At 48.2% G+C, this 21,069-nt stretch overlaps 1 protein-coding gene across 1 annotated transcript in view; it reads right to left on the minus strand.

Moving 5' to 3' along the window:
- The window catches only part of lrp2b (low density lipoprotein receptor-related protein 2b), a gene marked incomplete at its 5' end in the record, with an annotated part of 304,974 nt that overhangs the window by 196,824 nt on the left and 87,081 nt on the right, over positions 1-21,069 (minus strand). Inside the window, 3 exons of the mRNA XM_084323212.1 lie at positions 160-438; positions 2,126-2,263; positions 3,576-3,706. Coding sequence (XP_084179338.1) covers positions 160-438; positions 2,126-2,263; positions 3,576-3,706 — 548 coding nt within the window. The remainder of the gene's footprint in view (positions 1-159; positions 439-2,125; positions 2,264-3,575; positions 3,707-21,069) is intronic.

Consider the following 21,069-nt stretch of genomic DNA (forward strand, 5'->3'; position numbering starts at 1 on the left):
CATTTGAAAAAGAAACGCAACATTAATGAATACATTCTGTATTGATAGATTTATGGCGTGATACTGTATGAATCTCGGCCCTATACCGGGCCCATCGGGCTTAAGGGGTTAAGATATCCCCAGACAGACAGACATGAACGCATGCGCGTACACACACACCTGTATCAGTGCAGTTGGCCTCATCAGTCTTATCCATACAATCAGCAATGCCATCACATCGGTAAGAGTTGGGCCTACATCTTCCTTCATCACACTCAAACGCGTAGTCACCACAGCTGGTATCAGGTGGGGCCACAGAGTCGTCCTTGATGCAGTCCCGCTGGTTGTCCTGAAGCTTCATGCCATAAGGACAGCCACACACTCGGCTGGAGGAAGGAGTGGGGAAACAGAAATGGCTGCAGCGCCCGTTGGGTACCATGTTACACCGGCTGTTGAACGCTATTAGGGAAAAAAGGTGAGGAAGTGGTTAGGGGTATCCCATATTACCATTTTAATTTCCTTAGATTTCTGATCCAGGATATATAAATTTTTATTCTAGGCAGAAAATAAAACTCACGACAAACATTGACTGAGATACAGTACAGGATTAAAATTGAAAGACACTCCCAACAAAAGAAAAGAAAGCGCAGCCACAAATTGTACACAGTGCTAACCATAACAGAAGTTGTCGATCATTTACTCCTGTGTACTGACTTTTAATAATTTAGTTTTTGCAATAGTGATTGTTTTTGTATGTTTTTTTTGTGTGTGGACCCCAGGAAGACTAGCTGGTTGCTATCGCACCAGCTAATGGGGATCCCTAATAAAATAAAATAAAAATCTAATTTACCAGAATTAAACTTGAGAATTTTCAAAGCAATTCCTCTTTGGAGTGGAATAGTGCAGAAGTAATTCACTGCATGCGGTGTATGCAGTAAAGTTTAACTAATGCTATATACTGTAGGTACAGCTACTGTATAGCACAGTATCTAGTGTGTAAGAATTCATACCACAAACCCCAGTTAATTCAATGTCCACCCAAAAAGAGTTTTGATATCCACTATTTAAAAAATTTGAGACCTAAACTGTTTCATGGCATTAACCTCTTTAGCCCGACCGCAGATGACATCAGGTCATAAATCAATCTCTCTACACTGTATGACATAATGTTGCGTTTTTTTTTTTCAAATGTAGCCAACAGTTTTTCATGGCTGTTATTCACTGTCACTGTTATATTCTCCTTTGTTTCATCACAATTTACTCAAGCCTATTAACAGACACAATATTTCTGATACTGGGAATACATTCCATGAGATCCATAGATGTCCCTAGACACCAAGAACATGCAAGTGGACCTTGTAGAAGTGGAGCAATCTTCCATTTACTTAGGTATGTATTTTTAGGCGGATTTTCAGAAAATAGGGCTAGGGCCAGGTTAACATACAACTCAGTATGGATTATTATTAGCTGACTAAATACATTAGGTAACTAAATATATATATAATTTGTATCCACTTTTTTCTCCTTATTTTCTATTTTTCTCCCATCCCAATTTCGTGTATCCAATTCTCCCCTCCCCTGTCTTGAACGTTGCTCGACTATGCCCCCCACTGGTCGGTTGTAGAGAGGATAGAAGCCTTGCATCACGTGTTCCCTCCGGCACACGAGGAGGCAGCCTGTCACATCTTTTTGCCTGCCAGCGTGGACTCTCATTGGCGAGGTGTAACGCATGGGAGGCTCACACTACCCCGCCATTTCCTGTCTCTGCTGTGCAGGCATCACCCAACCGAGTTGTAGGGGTCGCTGTCCACAACGTCCAATCCCCACCCATCGACTTCCACCCGCTGACTCTGCCAAATGAGCCAGTACGACGGCCGGCCCAAGCCGAAGGCAATGCTGAGACTGGGATTCGATACCGGAGTCTCTTGCATTGGTGACGAGCACAATCTCCGCTACGCCACCCAGCCGCCCGTAACTAAATATTTTAGATTATGTGATTCGTTTATTTTTATCATTATCATTGAGTAGTAAAATGTCATACCCACCCCTTCTCTTTCTCTCCAAATGGATATATTCTGGAGTGAAACCCTTAATTTGTTTAAATGGATAAAATGCCTTTTCCCAAGTTTCTCACTGGTACACTTACTGTTATGGAGGTCGGCTGAATAGGCCTTGATATTAATTATCCCAGTCATTCCCTGTCTGATCATAATGTTCCCTCCTCCATCCCTCTTTCTCATGCGGAACACTGCCCTGGTCCTCGTGTCAGACACAAACAGGTGCTCTGGAAGAGGGAAAGTAGGTGGGTAAGCATTAGAGAAAGATGCAAAGCATATAAAACTCACACAAGTACCAAAGTGCCATGTTGTGAGAGAACTTGGTGTCAAAACTCTTATGATCTCTTATGGATTTTTCAAAAGGAACACACCAACGTTATGGGAAATTAATCTACCGTCTTCTCCAGAGTCAAACAAGAAGATAGATACCATTACATTACATTTAGTCATTTAGCTGACACTTTTATCCAAAGCGACTTACAAGTTCTGTGTAACAAGTCAGCAGGATGGGTACAACTGTGTATTAGGGATGGGTGTGAGTAATCGATTACTCGTAGCTATGAGAAAAATCGATCTTAAATTATGAATAATCTTTATGAATTTATTTGATTTATTTATTATTATTAATTTTTTACAAGTTTGTTTCACATCGTGTGAAAGATTATAACTGTTTGTTGGTTTCCTTAAACATATACGTGAATGAACAACATTTTGTTAAAAAAAAAGAAAAAATTAGTTTTTCCCCCTTTACGAGTAATACACGATCACTCGAATATAGAATGTGATCAATCGATCTGGATTTTTATTTAAAATGCCCATCCCTACTGTGTATACAGTATATCATTGTACTATATAATTATTTTAGCAATTTTAAAGGTTGTGCTAGTAATTGCTCTAGGATTTGTGGGGCGGCGTGGCTCAGGGGTAGAGCGGGTCGTCCAATGATCGGGGTTGGTGGTTCGAATCCCGCTCAAGCCCATGTCCATCCCACTGCCATTGTGTCCTTGGGCAAGACACTTAACCTACTTGCCTCGTATGAATGTGTATGCATGTGAATGAATGTTGGTGGTGGTCGGAGGGGCCGTAGGCGATGATTAGTCTGCCTCAGGGCAGCTCTGGCTGCAATTGTAGCTTACCACCACCGGTATGACTGTGTATGAACGAATAATGGACTCTGTAAGCGCTCTGGGGTCACTGGGGTGTCATGAAGAGCGCTATATAAATCCAATCCATTATTATTAGGATTATCTTTTTCAGTTTTGGCTTCAACCTTGGTCTTGGTATTGAGTCTGGACAAGGACAAACCTTGGTCTTGGTATTGAGTCTGGACAAGGACAAACCTTGGTCTTGGTATTGAGTCTGGACAAGGACACACATTGGTCTTGAACTCAGTTTGGGTAGTCTACAGTACACTACAACACTGCCAAAATGAGTTAAACCACTTCCGTTTGACAAACATTGGAGATGAAGAAAACAGTATGTAACAGCAATCAGAAATAGAATTCTACTCCCTGACTATCTGGGTTTTTACATGCCCACCTGAGTGGATGGTGAGGGAGAAGGGTGAGGTCATCTGGCCAATATTGCTGAACGTCTGTCTGCCATATCCGTCAATGCCAATGTGTCCTATCTGGTTCAACTGGGCGTCGACCCAGTACAACCTGTCCAGCCTGGACAAAAGACAAGCACAGAGAATTTCAGCCATTACAATTGACCATATTCACACGGTGGCCATTTTGTTCTTCATGTCATGTTCAGGTTGCGATTCCTTTCCAGTAATCCCAACCTGAGCATGACATAAGAGCAATATGCCTGCAGTGTGAATATGGCCAACGAAGAGATTTAACAGAAACTTGTGATGATCTGACATACCAGGGAGTATAAAGTGGTAGCGCACTCAATTTACTTTTTCAAGGGAAGTCTTATTCCCACCTAGAACATACGGTTATCCTATAACCATAGTTATATGAGTATAGCAAGCACTCTGCTCGGACTCACTGAGGACCCCGTGGTCTTCGCCTTCGGTGGAGCAGAGCACTCGCTATACTCATATAACTATGGTTATAGGATAACCGTATGTTATATATCGTAATAGCGTACGCTCTGCTCGTAGTGGAACACAGGAGCTGAGCAGAGCGGAAGCTCGACAAATGTACCCGCTGAGACCCCCCACAACCATCAGAACCGGGGAGGACCCGAGCCCCCGGACCACCCTAGTGGAGGACGGGAGGGAATCGGATCCGACTGTGCGAAGAGGGTTTAGCAACTCAAACGCACAGGGTGAGAAGATCATGGGACTTACCTTCCCACAGAAGAACCCACAACTACACAGGCGCGCAACCCACATGCCACTAGGGAACGAACGGGAAGAAAAAAAAACTGTTACAATCCCTAATATCACGGGGTCAAGGTCAAGAACCCAACCCCGTGGCAAGGCCGTAGCAGCGGAGCGTGAAGGAGGACCCAGCCTCAGGAAGGGTCAGGACCCCCCGGAAAAAGGGGGCCTGGTGAGGCCAACGACGCCGCAGCATCGAGACCCCACCAGGCGGTCACTAGTGACACCAGCAGGCCCTTTCCCTCTACAGCACGCCACCCTGAAGCACTCAAAGAGGCTACACCCCCACAGCGGGACCAGGCAGCACACCGGGGAGACAACCCCCAAAGAGGTTGATCCCTCAATCTAGGCAACAGGTCAAAAGGACTCGACCTGTGCCTGGAGCACTGCGGACTAGACAGGTGCCTAAGGGGTCTGCTGAAACAGCACCCGGGGGCGGAAGGGGCATTCGGTATGCTGTGCACCATGTCGCAGCCTCCACAAAAAAAACCTGACCCTCTAGAGGGGCCGAGGCAGAGAAGGCTGACACGATTGGCAGACGTCATGAAGGGTGCGGGGGCACACTCGCAGGCAGACGGGGTCAAGCCCGGCCTAACCCGAGAGTCGACTCCGCTACCAACACACCTGGAAACCAACCACCACCCTATGTTTAGTTTAACAGGAGGCGGTTGTTCCTATAACCCCCCCAAGAAAAAACTCCAAAACACAACTGCGGGTATACACCGGCTATACAACAGTACAAGTGTTTCAGTTCTCAAGAAGGGGTTAACCCAGGCCAACAGGTCGACGAGAACGAGTCCGGACTTGGGCCCGGCGGACCGGGACGTACACAGGGATGCCAGAGGGGTACAAGAACCACCTCGACAGCCCCCTCCCAGCCCCGCCAAGCAGGAGAAGAGAGGGGCGAAAAAAGAATGGAGAAGGACCAGGCTCCTTTAGCACAGCGCAAGGTACAACACAATATGGACCAAGCAATAGTGAAGGATAACACGCAGTGACATAACCACGAACACCTCCATAACATCAACCCCTGCAACGCCCGGGCCAACCCGGCATTTTCCCCCCGAAAAAGCACAAGGGTACCAGAACAGCAGATCTGCGCCCCGGCGGACAACGGGTTAACTGACCTGGTCCGGCGCGACCAGAACCAGTCCCGTGTCCTAATCACGGCACCATCCCCAGTCCTAAGAGGGGGGTAGGTACGCGTGTCGATCTAAAACATCACAGAGGGCGCCACCAAGCCGGTCAGAACATAAAAGCACCGCGCCCGGTGGCCCACCCCAAAAGCGTGAGACCCCTCCGCCAATGCTTTCATCTATTCCGTTATCTCCCCCCAGAGATGAACAAGAATTCATCGAGACTAACCTAGTACACTGGTGCTCGGAAGAGACAAACTCCATCCTAGTTGCCCCATAAAAACGCTGTTTCAATGATGAGCAACCAAGGCGCGCAAGCCCATGCGTGGTTCCACACAGAAGCACCCAGGGCCAGCACTATGTACACGTCGAGACCCAAAACATATCAATGGTAATTCTAACAAGAACTCAGATAACGTTCCCTCCAAGCCGCCTGGGAGAGCGGCAGGAAGCCGGGCAAGAGACACAGATATGGGTCCCATATGAAGCGTCTGAGGGAAAACACCCCTGTCAACCCTTTTGTAAGCACAGTCTCGACGGAGCGCTATGACCGGCTGCCTGTCTGTGCACTCCATTGAGACTGTGCTTACTTTTGTTAATATTTATAGTTTTAAGAGTACCAACAGTAGGTGCATTTAATGTGTATGACCGTCAGTCACTCATAGACATTGGATTACGGGAAACTTACCAACTGGATTACTCTCTGGATCAGCTCTCTGAACCGCAACAATGGCCTGTTGAGATCTTGAGGACATCAGGACCAGATCTCGACCCCAGGAACAAAGGAACCAGGCGGCGAGGAAAGAGAGCTGGAGTCCATAACAGATTGAGAACCAGGCGGCACAGGATGCCACTACCCAGTATATTGCTAGCCAATGTACAATCAATAGACAATAAACTAGACGACATCCGAGCAAGGATTCAATTCCAGAGAGACGTTAGAGACTGCAATGTTCTCTGCTTCATCGAGACGTGGCTGACGCCGGACGTCCCAGACCACGCCATCCAACCGGCCGAACACTTCTTCATTCACCGCAAGGATAGAACAGTAGAATCCGGCAAACAGCGTGGAGGTGGAATAGCCTTCATGTTGAACAACAATTGGAGCGATCCAGCCAACGTGAAGGAACTATCGAACCACTGCTCCCCCAACCTGGAATATATAACCATCAAGTGTCGACCTTTCTTCCTCCCGAGGGAGTTAACGTCGATCATCCTGGTCGGAGTGTATATTCCACCGCAAGCAAACACTGGTGACGCGCTCTCCAGGCTCCACGACGAGGTAAACAAACTCCAGTCAGCGAACCTTGACGATGCTATTGTGGTTGTGGGTGATTTCAATAGCGCCAATGTGAGAAAGGTATTGCCGGACTTCTATCAGCATGTGACTTGTAACACCAGAGGCGGTAACATTTTAGACCACTGTTAGACGCAATTCAAGGGTGGGTACAAGGCTCATTCTGCTAGCGGCTTCGGAAAATCTGATCATGCGGCCATTTTTCTTTCACCAAAATATAAACAAAGGATCAAGAGCACTCCGGTAGTCTCGCGAGAGGTGCAGAAATGGGATGTGGCGTCAGAGGAGACGCTACAGGCTGCGCTTGAATGCACAGACTGGAGCGTGTTCTGTGGCACAGATAACATTAATGACTACACGGAGACATTGCTGGACATTGTTCGTACTTTGGTGGAAGAAACAATCCCCACTACCATAATTAAAGTTTACCCAAATCAAAAGCCCTGGGTAGACAAATCCGTCCGTGAAGCTCTGAAAGCGTGCACCACAGCATACAACGCCGGCCTGGTGGCAGGCAACATGAATGACCACAAGGTGGCGCGATACAACGTAAGGAGGACAGTAATAGAGGCAAAACGGCGCTACAGGGATAAAATTGAACTTCAGTTTGAACAGGCTGACTCCAGAGCTATGTGGCAGGGCCTCAAAACGATGACAGACTACAAAGGCACCTCCCTCAAACTGAACAGTGACATCTCCTTAGCAAATGATCTCAATACCTTCTATGCAAGGTTCGAGGCTGGTAATAACAACACCAGCCTACAAGCCACGGCAATGGGGGGGGGGGGGGGGGGGGTCTGCTGATGGAGACTCAGTGTTCAGGGTAACAGAGCATGAGGTGAGGCGGACCTTTAAAAAAGTGAATATCAGGAAGGCAGCAGGCCGCGTCCTAAAAGTCTGTGCCGACCAACTGGCCCCGGTATTCACTGACATATTTAACCTGTCCTTAGAACAGGCTGTCATCCCCACCTGCCTGAAGAAGTCCACTATCATCCCTGTACCTAAAAAATCCAAGCCTGCTTGCCTCAACGACTACTAGCTCTCACCTCCATAGCCATGAAGTGCTTTGAGAAGCTAGTAAAGGGCTACATCTGCTCCTCCCTTCCCATCAACCTGGACCCCCTGCAATTTGCATACCGCCCCAACAGGTCCACGGAGGACGCCATAGCCCATGTGCTGCACACAGCAGCATCACACCTGGACAAGAGGAAGGGGAATTATGTGAGAATGCTATTCATCGACTACAGCTCGGCATTCAATACCATAGTCCCCTCCAAACTCATAGCCAAGCTCAGGGACCTGGGCTTGAACTATGACCTCTGCCAGTGGGTCTTGAACTTCCTGACGGGCAGACCCCAGGTGGTGAGAGCAGACAACTGCACCTCCTCATCCATCACCCTCAACATAGGGGCCCCCCAGGGCTGTGTTCTGAGTCCCCTCCTCTACTCCCTGTACACACACGACTGTGTGGCTCAGCGGAGTAACAACACAATCATCAAATTTGCTGACGACACAGTAGTGGTGGGCCTGATCTCCGCAAACGACAAGAGGGCCTACCTGGAAGAGGTCAAGGTCCTGGCGGGATGGTGCCAGGAGAACAGCCTCTCCCTGAACGTCAGCAAAACAAAGGAGATGATTGTGGACTTTAGGAGGTCGGGGGTCAAGGACTACAGCCCCCTCAGCATCGACGGGGCACCGGTTGAGAGAGTGAACAGTTTTAAGTACCTCAGAGCCCACATATCCGAGGACTTGACATGGACCACACACATTGACAGTGTTGTGAAGAAGGCACGACAACGCCTCTACTTCCTCAGGCGCCTAAGGAAGTTCCAAGTCAGTCAGAAGATCCTTAAGAACTTCTACTCATGTACAATAGAGAGCATCCTGACTGGCAACATCACCTCCTGGTTTGGGAATAGCACTGCACAAGACCGAAGCAGACTACAAAGAGTGACACGTTCAGCCGAACGCACAATTGGAGGGGGGCTTCCCACCCTCCAGAACATTTACAACAAGCGGTGCAGGGGTAAGGCTAAGAGAATCATCAAGGACTCCAGCCACCCGAACAACTGCCTCTTTGAACTGCTGCGGTCAGGCAAGCGATACCGGAGTCTCAAGGCGAGCACAGAAAGACTCAGAAGAAGCTTCTATCCCCAGGCCATCAGGCTGCTCAACGAACAATAAACACTATGCAACAACCATCAAATGCACACAGCACACACATCCACACGCACACACTCACTTTAAACAAACAACATACTGCAGCACCCACTCTCCACACTTTAGATCACCTAAACACACTTTATATTTATTGGTAAAGGATTTGCACTACAACTCGTACGCCTTACTGTAAATTGTACCTAAATTGTACCTCATCCCATTTCTGCTTTGCACTATATAGTATTGTATATTAGTACATTGCATATTATATTGTATATTGTATGGTAACTCAGTTACTTCTATTCTGCATCGAACATTGTACATATGTCTATACTGAACTGGATGTCTATTCTTGCTGGAGCTCTCATACAGTGTCACTATGACTATGCGTGTGGCTCCTGGTACAACAGTGCCCCCAAAAGTCAGAAAATAAAACTACAGACATCACAAAACAAGCTAATCAGGGTAATACTAAGGCTACCTGCCCGAACCCACCTTGACCCCTCTCACTTTGAGATCATGAGATGGCTTAAGGTGGAAGACAGAGTAAATCAGATAGGGATATGCCTAGTTCACAGAATAGTGCACGGGGTAGTGCCAGTGTACTTTAACAACTACTTTAACCGAATCAGAGACACCCATGCATACCAAACTAGGCGCAGCTCAACTGACTTTGTGCCAGTCAGATTCAGGAGCTGCATGGGGAAGGAGTCTTTCCTGTATTCAGCAGCTGTCTATTGGAATAGTCTGCCCAGTGAACTGAAAATCATAGACAATGCCGTTAGATTCAAGTCCAGCCTGAAGACATGGCTCAAAAGGGACTATACTTGACCAGACCTAGTCACTTAGCTTAAGGCACCCTTGCATGTTGTATGAGTCTGTATATAAATGTTAAATGGTATATGTGATGTGTTGTGATGTCATGTTTTGTTTGATGCATGTATTTTAGCATCACACTCCCCCTACCCCTACAAGGACCACAATGGAAATAAGCTCTGAGCTTTTTTGTGTTTTATCCTTGGCAGTATATCATGACTGTGCTCTTCTGTCACATGTTTATTTTTTATTGTCAAATAAAGTCATTCATTCAAGTCATTCATTCATTCATTCATTCATTCATTCATTCATTCATTCATTCATTCATTCATTCATTCATTCATTCATTCAACACTGTGACCTCTATTTTTACTTCTATTTTACATGCTATACTATTTTATTTCATACTTATCTTGTCTAGCACTCTGGAGCGTAACAGTAAGAAGCATTTTGTATAAAAGTATTCTGTACTTCTGTATGACAACTATTAAAGAAACTTGAACTTGAACTTGAACTTGAAACTTGCTCTGTATAAAGAGAGGAGACAGGGAACCCCCAGAGAGACTTCCCACGTGAGTAACAATTGAAAAGATATATGTAACATTGAGCTACGTGACCAAAAGCTCAAGACATATGCAACAGAGCGCAGAGCAGAAAACTTCTTTTTAAGTTCTCACGCACCGCATAACTCATCTTGACAACAACAGAGGTCCACAACATGGAGCCTGAAAAGAACTCACGGAAGTCTCACAACCAATAGAAACGCGCCCAGTGATGTACTCTATGGCGGGGGGAATTCCGTGACCCACCTGCCCAAATATGGCGTGGGACCAGGGAACTCCCTTCCCCCCCCCCCGCCCCATCGCCCTACCCTGTGACACGCTGACCCAACAGCGCGATAGGAAGCCCGAAGGACAGGAGGCCCAACCCCCTGACCAATCAGAAAAAAAGGGGAGGGAGGTTTATCAGTTCACCCCCTCATGACCCCACACCCCGGATACGATGAAAAACAACCAGCAGCGATGATACCCGTGTAGCTAGCATGCTACATGAAAAGCGTATATCCACTAGGATAAGCTAAACCAATGCACGCCAGCCACAGACGACAACTCATTTGCGAACAGGTTTTATATACAAGGCTTTAGGCTAATGTGCGAAACACGTCACCCGTGTTTTATGTCTAAAGAAAAAACACAGACGTTTAAGAGAGGGTCAAGACCTCGGTACAAGCTACATATATGAGCACTTCTCTAGACTAACACTCTAACCAAGTCACCTCCGGGCGTGGGGCGGCTGGCTACGGCGGACGAGGCACTCCCTCCACTCCTGGCCTTCTTGGACGAAGGCCCAGCAGCGGCGGCGGTGGTGGCCGAGGCAACGGTCACGGTCCTCTGCCAGCGTTGCTTTCGTCTGCCATCACCGGTGGCATCGGGTTGGGGGAAATTGGGTTAGAGCACAGCGCGCTCCTCCTCCATCTCTCTGCAGGCAGCCGTCATCTGCTGCATGGCCGACCCGAACAGCGGTGAGCAGGGGAATCCACTTCTGTTCCGGCACCCTCACCTGCTCCAGCCAAAGGTGGCGCTGGGACAGAGTGGCCAGGGCGCGCCCCTTCCCGGCGGCTATCGCCTGCAGCTGGGTAAGGTGCAGGATGGCTCCAGCCGCCTGGGCGTGAAGGTACTGTTGATGGTCATCCAATACCGACCCGCCCGCCATCATCCCCGACATGTAGCTCGCTAGCTGGTCACTCCAGTTAGCCATCTGCCTAGCTGATTTCCCTTGGGGAACCGGCTTCCGCAACGGCTCCCAACTCCACTTCGGGACAAAGAATGGATGTCATTGGGCTATCAAGCCGAGGCACCCCGTCCTTTAGTCCCTGGACCAAACCCGCCACCCGCGTGACTGGCACGTAGGCGGGGGTAAGGCCAGTGATGCGGGAGATTACCTGTCCCTGTTTCACGTAGGCCTCCATCGAAGGGAAGAATGGGCAGACAACGCCCGTCTCTCTCACAGGACGACGTTGCCAGAGATGACCTATCATGTCATCAGGAACAGGTGCAGGCAGAGGCTGCGGCAACGCCACGCCATTAGCGGCTGCGGCCGCCGCCATGAGCTCGGGGAACAAGGCAAGCAACTCCCCTTGCGTACCTCCCTCCACGTCACTCGCGTCCCTCATGTACGGGAGGCTGCCATGTCGGGCGCCACCATCCGACGCGGCAGATAGCTGGGCATCTTGTCTCAGGGTCGGAGGTTCTAACCCAACACCGGAGAACAAGGGACCCCAAGGAGACGCAACACTAGCTGCCACACCCCGACGGGGAGAATGATACGAATCCAGTGGGGCATCAAACAAGAGCGCTCTCGCCCCCTCCATGTGATCCTCAGTTTCCATCGGAAACGGAGACAGGGCAAGAGCACTCTCGTTCGGCTCCAGCACAACCCCAAAGCCAGGCCGTTCGCCCCTGCAGCTCGTCGCCCTACGATGGGAGCGAGCAGAGGCGAAGAGCCTGTGTCGCAAATCCCCAGGCACCAGAGGAGCTGTCGACCTATCGGCCGACCGTCCACTGGCGGGGGAACCAGGGCCGGAACCAGGCCATCTCATGGGAGAGGGTGGCTCAACGGCCCCTCGGAGAGGCAGACTCACCACCAGGCGCCGCTCGGGCGTATCTGACTGCCACGACCGTGGAGTCAGAGCAGCCCCACGACGCACGGCGGACGCGGCAATGGAGAAACGCTGGTGAAGAGTGACGTTGTGAGCGTTCGAACCCCCCGAAGGTGCAGACATTTTGACTTAGCTTTTCTCATAAATTGGCGAGAGAGAGAAAAAATAAGATACAATGTCCACGTAGCTCCTTTCCAACAACTATTTCGGCACTAAACTCAAGTGGTGTATACAGACACTTGTCGGTGGTGAAAATAGGGAAGGAGCTGTTAGTATGGCCACATCCCCGCATATGTAGAGGAGCGGATGGGGGTGTGGCCAGGCGGATGGGTGTGTACATGTGAAGACATTTATTCAGTATTAGACTGGATATGGGATATGTTCCACTACGAGCAGAGCGTAAGCTATTACGATATAATATAACCAATCTCTCTCATTACTATAACTGAATCCTTGCAGGGAAGAACCATATTACGTTTGTTTAAAGTTTTGTAGGACGAACAATGTTTTGAAACCTAATCATTAAATTGCTTACATTCATAGTTAAAGATCATATGGATCGAGTCCTTTCGGGCTTAATAACTTTATAATTTCAAATAAATGTTTGCGACTGTGGTGATGCCAGTGATGAAGCCAACTGCCCCACTCGCCTCCCTTCCACCTGTGCCGCCGACTTATTCACCTGTGGTAACGACAGGTGCATCGCCAAAACCTGGGTGTGTGATGGAGACAACGACTGCGGCGATGGCTCCAACGAACACAACTGTAGTAAGTAATGAGGTGCTGACTCCACTTCCAGAAAAGCACCCAAAAGTTTAAAAAATAATTTTTTTTTATCCACTTTTTCTCCCATTTTTCTATATTTTTCTCCCATCCCAATTTCGTATCATCCAATTCAACCCTCCCCTGTCACGAACGCTGTTTCTTGCCTCCCACAAGCCGGCTGCAATGTGGACTAAGTCATACATAGCACAAGTCCCCTCCGGTACTTGAGGTAACAGCAGTTGCATCTTTTCACCTGCGCAGCTCGATCTCTCAGTGGCGAGGAGTAACGCGTGGGAGGCTCACGCTGCCCCCGACACTTCCTGATTCTACTGCGCAGGCGCACCAACCGACCTGTAGGAGTCGCTGTCCACAACGCCCGATCCCCACCCATCAGTTTCCCTCCCCCTAATACGGCCAATGTGTATTAGTACGGACGACCAGCTAAACTGAAAGCAAATGTGGAGCGCTGGGCTCGAACAGGCGAGCCCAGCATCTCCAGATTTCGTGGAAGTTTAAACATTTCTTAAGGCATTGGTTTCAGTTTCCGGAAACCCATTGAATTTGTTAGATTGAATTATTAGAAGTGAACATTGTTTGAGGCTCATCGACAATCTGAGGCATGGAGTTTAGGTATACTCTCCCTCAGACAGGACACACAGGGGCTTACTCAAACACATCTCTACCCAGGGACGCGAGAAGGGGGGGGTGCGGCAGGGGCTGCAGCACCCCCTGCTGGATGGGAGTGTAACTGCAACTGCAAGGTTGTTTTGGATTTTATTCCAAATTTGTAACCGAGGCTACTCATGTCACAGAGCGGAACGGCACTGCAGATTTACCCTACTCTTGGAATTCATTCAGATCGTCATAGGGGCGCTGTCTCGATAATGCAGTGTTATTATTAACAGCGTGTAGCCGACGCATGAACCGGTTGGGATTCGAATAGACGCGGCCTGGAAGCGTCAACGCGGAACTGGAAATCCGTTGGTAAAAAAAATAGACACAGCGGCTGGGATAGTTTTGGACTTTTGGGACGCTGCATTCGCAGTAAAGGAATATATGAACAAGCCAGCAGAACTATCCGAGCCCCCGGGAGGGTGATCGAAGACCTTTTGCATCATGTCGGCGATCATGTATGCGGGGAACGAATTGCAGAGGGAGTGCGCAACAGCCATGTGGGGTAAGCTGGGCTGTGATGTGTGCATCAGAACAGTTACTTGTCTCGCACCGTCGCACGCTCAGAGCGCGGAGTTGGGCAGCGGTTTTGATTGAAAAGTTTGATTGAAAAGTTTATTAACAGATTGCAGAATGGGTACAGTACAGTAGGCTACAGCTCAATACATACAATTGTTAAGGGGATGCAGACCAGAGAAAGACTTTCGTCTTGTTTACATCAGGGTCCTCCATTTTCAATTCATCATAGTATCCTCTAGTCAAGTGAACGAGAGTGTTGGTTATGACATGACAGACAGTGGAGCTGTTTGCAGATAGCGAGCATTTTGACGTGTTGCGTGGTGGCGATGTCTCGCAGACAATACAACTACAAGTATAATTATATAATATATATATTTTATATAAAAAAAAAATTATATATAAAAAAAATATATATATAATCAAAAACGATCGATATCTCAGCACCCCCACTCCCCGCGGACTTCTCGCGTGCCTGTCTCTACCCCAATTTCAAAACAGACCTATATGTGTCATAGAATGTATTATATGTATTTAGCGTAAAGTGGACCTTTGACGTCTTTGACGTTTCACGTAATATTCAGTACTTATATGTGTGACGTAACCTGTATGCTCATTGGCTCGTCAGAAGTAAACAAACTCGTAACAGAACACAGTGTGTGTGTGTGGAATGCTTTACTTTACATGGTGTCAGAAAGTGCTTGACGAACGCATTGCATCGGAGAAATGGCTAAGTTTAATCCACCGGACAGTTTTTCTTTTGATCGTCCTGGAGAGTGGGCCGAATGGAAGCAGCGTTTCCAGCGATTTCGAGTGGCGACAAAACTAAACAGGGAGATCGGCGAGGTCCAGGTCAGTTCCTTGATTTATACCATGGGCCATGAAGCCGAAAACATATTCAAGTCATTTACTTTTCCGGAGGAGGAGTATAAGGATAAGCTGGACGTTGTGTTAAAGAAATATGACGAGTAATGGGCGGCTACGTGGTGCAGTGGGCAAGGCGCTCACCATGAATACTGGAGACGCTGGGTTCGCCTGTTCGAGCCCAGTGCTCCACATTGCTTTCAGTTTAGCTGGTCGTCCGTACTAATACACATTGGCAGTATTAGGGGGTGGGAAACTGATGGGTGGGCATCGGATGTTGTGGACAGCGACTCCTACAGGTCGGTTGGTGCGCCTGCGCAGTAGAATCAGGAAGCGATGGGGGCGACGCCCCTCCAAAGCGCAGACCCCTGACGCTGAAAGATCGCGCCGCGCAGGTGAAAATATGCGACTGCTGTTACCTCGAGTATCGGAGGGGACTCGTGCTATGTATGACTTAGTCCACATTGCAGCCGGCTTGTGGGAGGCAAGAAACAGCGTTCGAGACAGGGGAGGGTTGAATTGGATGATATGAAATTGGGATGGGAGAAAAATAGAAAATGGGAGAAAAAGTGGATAAAAAAAAAAAAATATGACGAGTACTTTTATCGCAAAAGGAATGTAATTCACGAGCGCGCCTGTTTCAACCTGAGAGGACAGCAGCCCGTGAGAAAGCTGAAATGTTTATTCGAGCTCTTTATGATTTATCAGAACACTGACTTTGGAGTGAACAAAGATGAACATATTCGTGACCGTATAGTGGTGGGCATTATTGACAAGGAACTGTCACGTAGGCTACAGCTAATGGCTGAGCTTACTTTAGCCCAAACTATTCAGACTGTCCGTCAGTCCGAGGAGGTTCAACTTCAAGTTCACCAGCAGGGAGAGGCGTGCGCTGCAGTGCAGGAGATTGCACGTGGAAAAACGCCATACAGGGGAAAACCCAGGTGGAATTCCAATAGGAGAGAAAGTGAGGAGCAAAGAGAACCAAAGTGTGGAAGATGTGGAAAATGTAAGCACAAAGACCAGGAAAGGTGCCCAGCCATGACATCAAGGTGTAACAAATGTAAAAAAGTGGGTCACTGGGGAATAAAATGTCAGAGCAAGTCAGTCAGAGAAGTGACAGAGACTGTTTCACAGACACTATACTTCCTGGGTGCAGTCACAAACAAACACTCTCCCAACAGGAAGTATGAACAGTGGACTGTACATGTTTTCATCGGAGCGACATCTGTCAAATAAAAAATTGACACGGGTACAGATGCAGACATCATGTGTGAAGAGACATTCAACATGTTAACCCCTGAAAAAACATTAGAGCAGTCTAGTGTCAAACTGTGCAATCCTGGGGGTCAGTTGGACTGTTGGGGAAATTTCAGGCCAACACGACTTACAAGGAGAAGCCGTACACATTCCCAGTATATGTCGTCCGCAGCCACAATGCAAATAACCTGTTAAGCCGAGACACAGCGACTGCGATGGGGCTGGTAAAGCGCATCGAAGAGGTCCACAATGCATTTGGTGAGCATGGAACACTCGATACAGAAATACGGTTAAAGGCGAACGCTCAGCCATATGCACTGTATACAGCCCCCAGAGTCCCCTTGCCTCTTGTGAAAAAAGTTGAGGAGGAGATAGAGCGCATGGAAAAGAACGGTGTCATAGAAAAGGTGACAGAGCCCACTGACTGGTGTGCACCTATGGTGCCTGTTCCAAGGAAAAATGGAAGAGTGCGCATCTGTGTGGACTTGAAGAGGTTAAATGAAGCTGTAAGGAGAGAGAGAGGTACGTCCTTCCTACTACAGAGGAAATCACTGCAAAACTGAGTGGTGCAACCATGTTTACATCGTTGGATGCAGCCTCAGGATTTTGGCAGATACCTCTACACCCAGAGAGCAGCAAGCTAACCACCTTCATGGGAGGTACTGTTTCAAACGTCTCCCATTTGGAATCACAAGCGCTCCAGAGATTTTCCAACGGAAAATGGCTGAAACTCTAAACGGCCTGGAAGGAATAGCCGTTTACATGGATGATATACTGGTGTATGGAGACACTCCAGAACAGCATGACCAACGCCTTAGCAAGGTGTTGAAGAGGGTTGAGTCAGCTGGCTTGAAGTTAAACAGAGATAAGTGTGTTTTCAGAAAAGAACAACTTAATTTCCTAGGCCAAGTGATTGACAAATCAGGCGTGAGGCCTGACCCTGAAAAGGTCAGAGCAATCCGTGAGCTCCCATCGCCACAGGATGTACAGGAGCTGAAACATATCCTGGGCATGTTCAATTACCTGGGCAAGTACATCCCAAACCTGTCAACAGTGGGACAGCCACTGTATGAACTGTTGAGATCCAAAACTGTTTGGACTTGGGACCACGCACAGCAGGAGGCATTCCAGCGCATCAAGGACATTCTGTCTACCTCTACAGTCCTGATGTTCTACAATGTGAATCGGCCTACTGCTGTTTCAGCTGACGCCAGCAGTTATGGCCTAGGTGGCGTACTGCTGCAGCTGCATGACAGGGATTGGAAACCGGTGGCATACTGTTCACGTCGTCTATCTGAGGCTGAAACCAGATACGCCCAGATCGAAAAAGAAGTGTCTGGGCCTGCGAGAGGTTTGAAAAATACCTGATTGGCATAGAAGACTTTAAAGGGGAGATGAAGCAGTGAACAATGTGATCCTAGTTTGTTTGTTGTGTACCTTGTGTAAGACAGGGTCCTACAGTATAATAAAATGTGAAATCCTGCTTATTTGTCTGAAAAATCAAATATAATTTCCCTGTTTTCGCCATGGGCGGCGCCATTTTGTTGCTGACGTCACAGTGTTGGTTTGGTGTATACACTGCTGGTTAGCTGCATAGTAAACATGGACTGTCGGGTCAGTCAAATGTTGCCTATCAAACAACGGGACCGCAGTGGTTCTTTTTGTATTGCTCCTGGCTGTTAAAACTAATTTTACCGTGTGAAAGAGAGAGGAAAGTTGGTTAATTTCCACAAACTACCAGTGAAAAAAACAGTGTTGTTGGCATGTTGGCTCAGGCTGGCTGCACTCAGGCGGCGCGATCAGCCTGTTGGACAGGGAATGAAGATCCCCAGAGAACACTTCATTGCCTCGGATTATGTTGTTGGGGGTGGGAGGTTTGTCCAGAAGACCACTAATCAGCTGAAGCCTGATGTGGTTCCCTCGGTCTTCGACAGACAGACCGGCGCAGGCAGTTCAGCGTCGGGAGAATTTAGCCTGCTGGCTACCTAGCTCCAGTTCAACCAGCCGAGCGTCGGGACCATTTAGCCTGCTGGCTACCTAGCTCCAGTTCAACCAGCCGAGCGTCGGGACCATTTAGCCTGCTGGCTACCTAGCTCCGGTTCAACCAGCCGAGCGTCGGGACCATTTAGCCTGCTGGCTACCTAGCGCCAGGTACCAGCGTTAGCTCCCGGAGCGATGGCTAGCTAGTTAGCACCAGCCGGGTACCGGCGTTAGCTCCCGGAGCGATGGCTAGCTAGTTAGCACCAGCCGGGTACCAGCGTTAGCTCCCGGAGCGATGGCTAGCTAGTTAGCACCAGCCGGGTACCGGCGTTAGCTCCCGGAGCGATGGCTAGTTAGTTAGCACCAGCCGGGTACCAGCGTTAGCTCCCGGAGCGATGGCTAGCTAGTTAGCACCAGCCGGGTACCGGCGTTAGCTCCCGGAGCGATGGCTAGCTAGTTACCACCAGCCGGGTACCGGCGTTAGCTCCCGGAGCGATGGCTAGCTTGTTAGCACCAGCCGGGTACCAGCGTTAGCTCCCGGAGCGATGGCTAGCTAGTTAGCACCAGCCGGGTACCGGCGTTAGCTCCCAGAGCGATGGCTAGCTAGTTAGCACCAGCCAGGTACCGGCTACTGGTTGAACTGGAGCTAGGTAGCCAGCAGGCTAAATGGTCCCGACGCTCGGCTGGTCCTGGATGTGTTGAAAACAGACATTCTAGACAGGATACATGATGGACACCAGGGTCTGACAAAATGCAGAGAGCGGGCTCACACATCTGTGTGGTGGCCTGGGATCTCATCTGACATCAAACGGAAAGTTCAGTCCTGTCTGCTCTGCTGTGAGATGAAACACACAGCGAAAGGAACCTCTCATCTCAACTCCTCTACCTGAGCGGCCATGGAAAAGACTCGCTATTGACCTGTGCGAATATAACAGACACATGTACCTCCTCGTTGTGTCAGACTACTTCTCCAGGTTTCTCGAGATACTTCACATGCCAACAACCACAGCCTCACAGGTTGTATTAAAACTAAAGACAGTTTTCGCAAGATTTGGCTGTCCAGATGAGGTTGTGTCCGATAACGGGACTCAGTTTGCAAGTCAGGAGTTTAAAGAGTTTGCTAGAGGATTTGACTTTCAGCACATTACCTCGAGTCCACACAACGCCCAAGGGAATGGGCATGTCGAGAGAGGAGTTCAAATTGCAAAGAGGATTTTAAAACAGAAGGATCCTCTACTCGCTCTCATGTGCTTCCGATCAACACCATGCACCACCACAAGTGTGAGCCCAGCTGAACTGCTTATGGGCCGGAAGATGAAGACAACACTTCCAACACTCGAGACGAACCTTCAGCCTAAATGGCCTAATCTAGACTAGAGGACGTCAAGAGTAAGGATACAATGGAAAAACAGAAACAAGCTTTCTACTTTAATCATCGCCACGGAGCAAAGCCCTTGCCATCGCTGAAGCCTGGCGATTCTATCCCTGTGAAGCTAGACCATCAGAAAGCTTGGGGAAAACCTGCTGTTATAACTGGAGAAAGCGTCACTCCACGGTCTTATGTCATCAAGACACAACAGGGAGCAGCACTGAGACGCAACTGTCGTCACCTGCAGCACGTCCCTGCACCAGCTGGAGAGACGTACCCTCTAGCTCCAGATGAACAACAACATGGAGTTGCTATACTCAGCAACCTGACCCTACAGTCACCACTGGCACTGTCTCACCGACCGACTGTGTCCGACCACCGGATCCACAGGGTGGACTATTATTATATACCCGGTCTGGCAGACTGAGCAAACCTGTGGTTAAATTAAGAGAAAAAAAATAAAAGGAAAGAGAATGGACATTAATGGCATACTACTGTATATGTATGTTCTGAATGTTTAGTAATGCTCAAGCAATATTTATTGGTTACAAGAAAGAACACAAAAACCCTGAAGGGGAGATGTCATAGAATGTATTATATGTATTTATATTTATGTGCACTATGCCTTTAGAAACTTGTTTTAGGGCATTAGCGTAAAGTGGACTTTTGACGTTTCACGTAATATTCAGTACTTATATGTGTGACGTAACCTGTATGCTGTTGCTCATTGGCTCGTCAGAAGTAAACAAACTCGTAACAGAACACAGTGTGTGTGTGTGTGGAATGCTTTACTTTAAAATATGGTTCTTTGTTGCTACCAGATTTTCTTCTCCGTTCCTTCTCCTGTTTTCGTACAGGGACATGGGTCCTCATTCTCGAACGGACATACGTAAAACTTACCAAGGAATTCCTTCGTAACTTGATTTATGTACTTATTCAGCATTCTTGAATGGCTTCGTATTGTAAATTCTGTGTAGGATTTACCTACTCGAAAAGGCAGTTGTAAGTCGGACAGATTGGTGTGTGCCCGTGGTTTCAACAGCTTTCTCTGGGACAAGTCATTGGGGATTGCTGATACTACAGACATCCATGGAATTAAATAATTATAATGATAATAAATACGACAATATTTCATTATCATTAATAATTACGTTTTACATTTATAGTCCTGACTCAATGAGGCATTGTGAGCATTACACACACA

Source organism: Notolepis coatsorum, assembly GCF_963971535.1.
Source record: "Notolepis coatsorum genome assembly, chromosome: 10".
In the NCBI taxonomy this organism is placed as follows: domain Eukaryota; kingdom Metazoa; phylum Chordata; class Actinopteri; order Aulopiformes; family Paralepididae; genus Notolepis; species Notolepis coatsorum.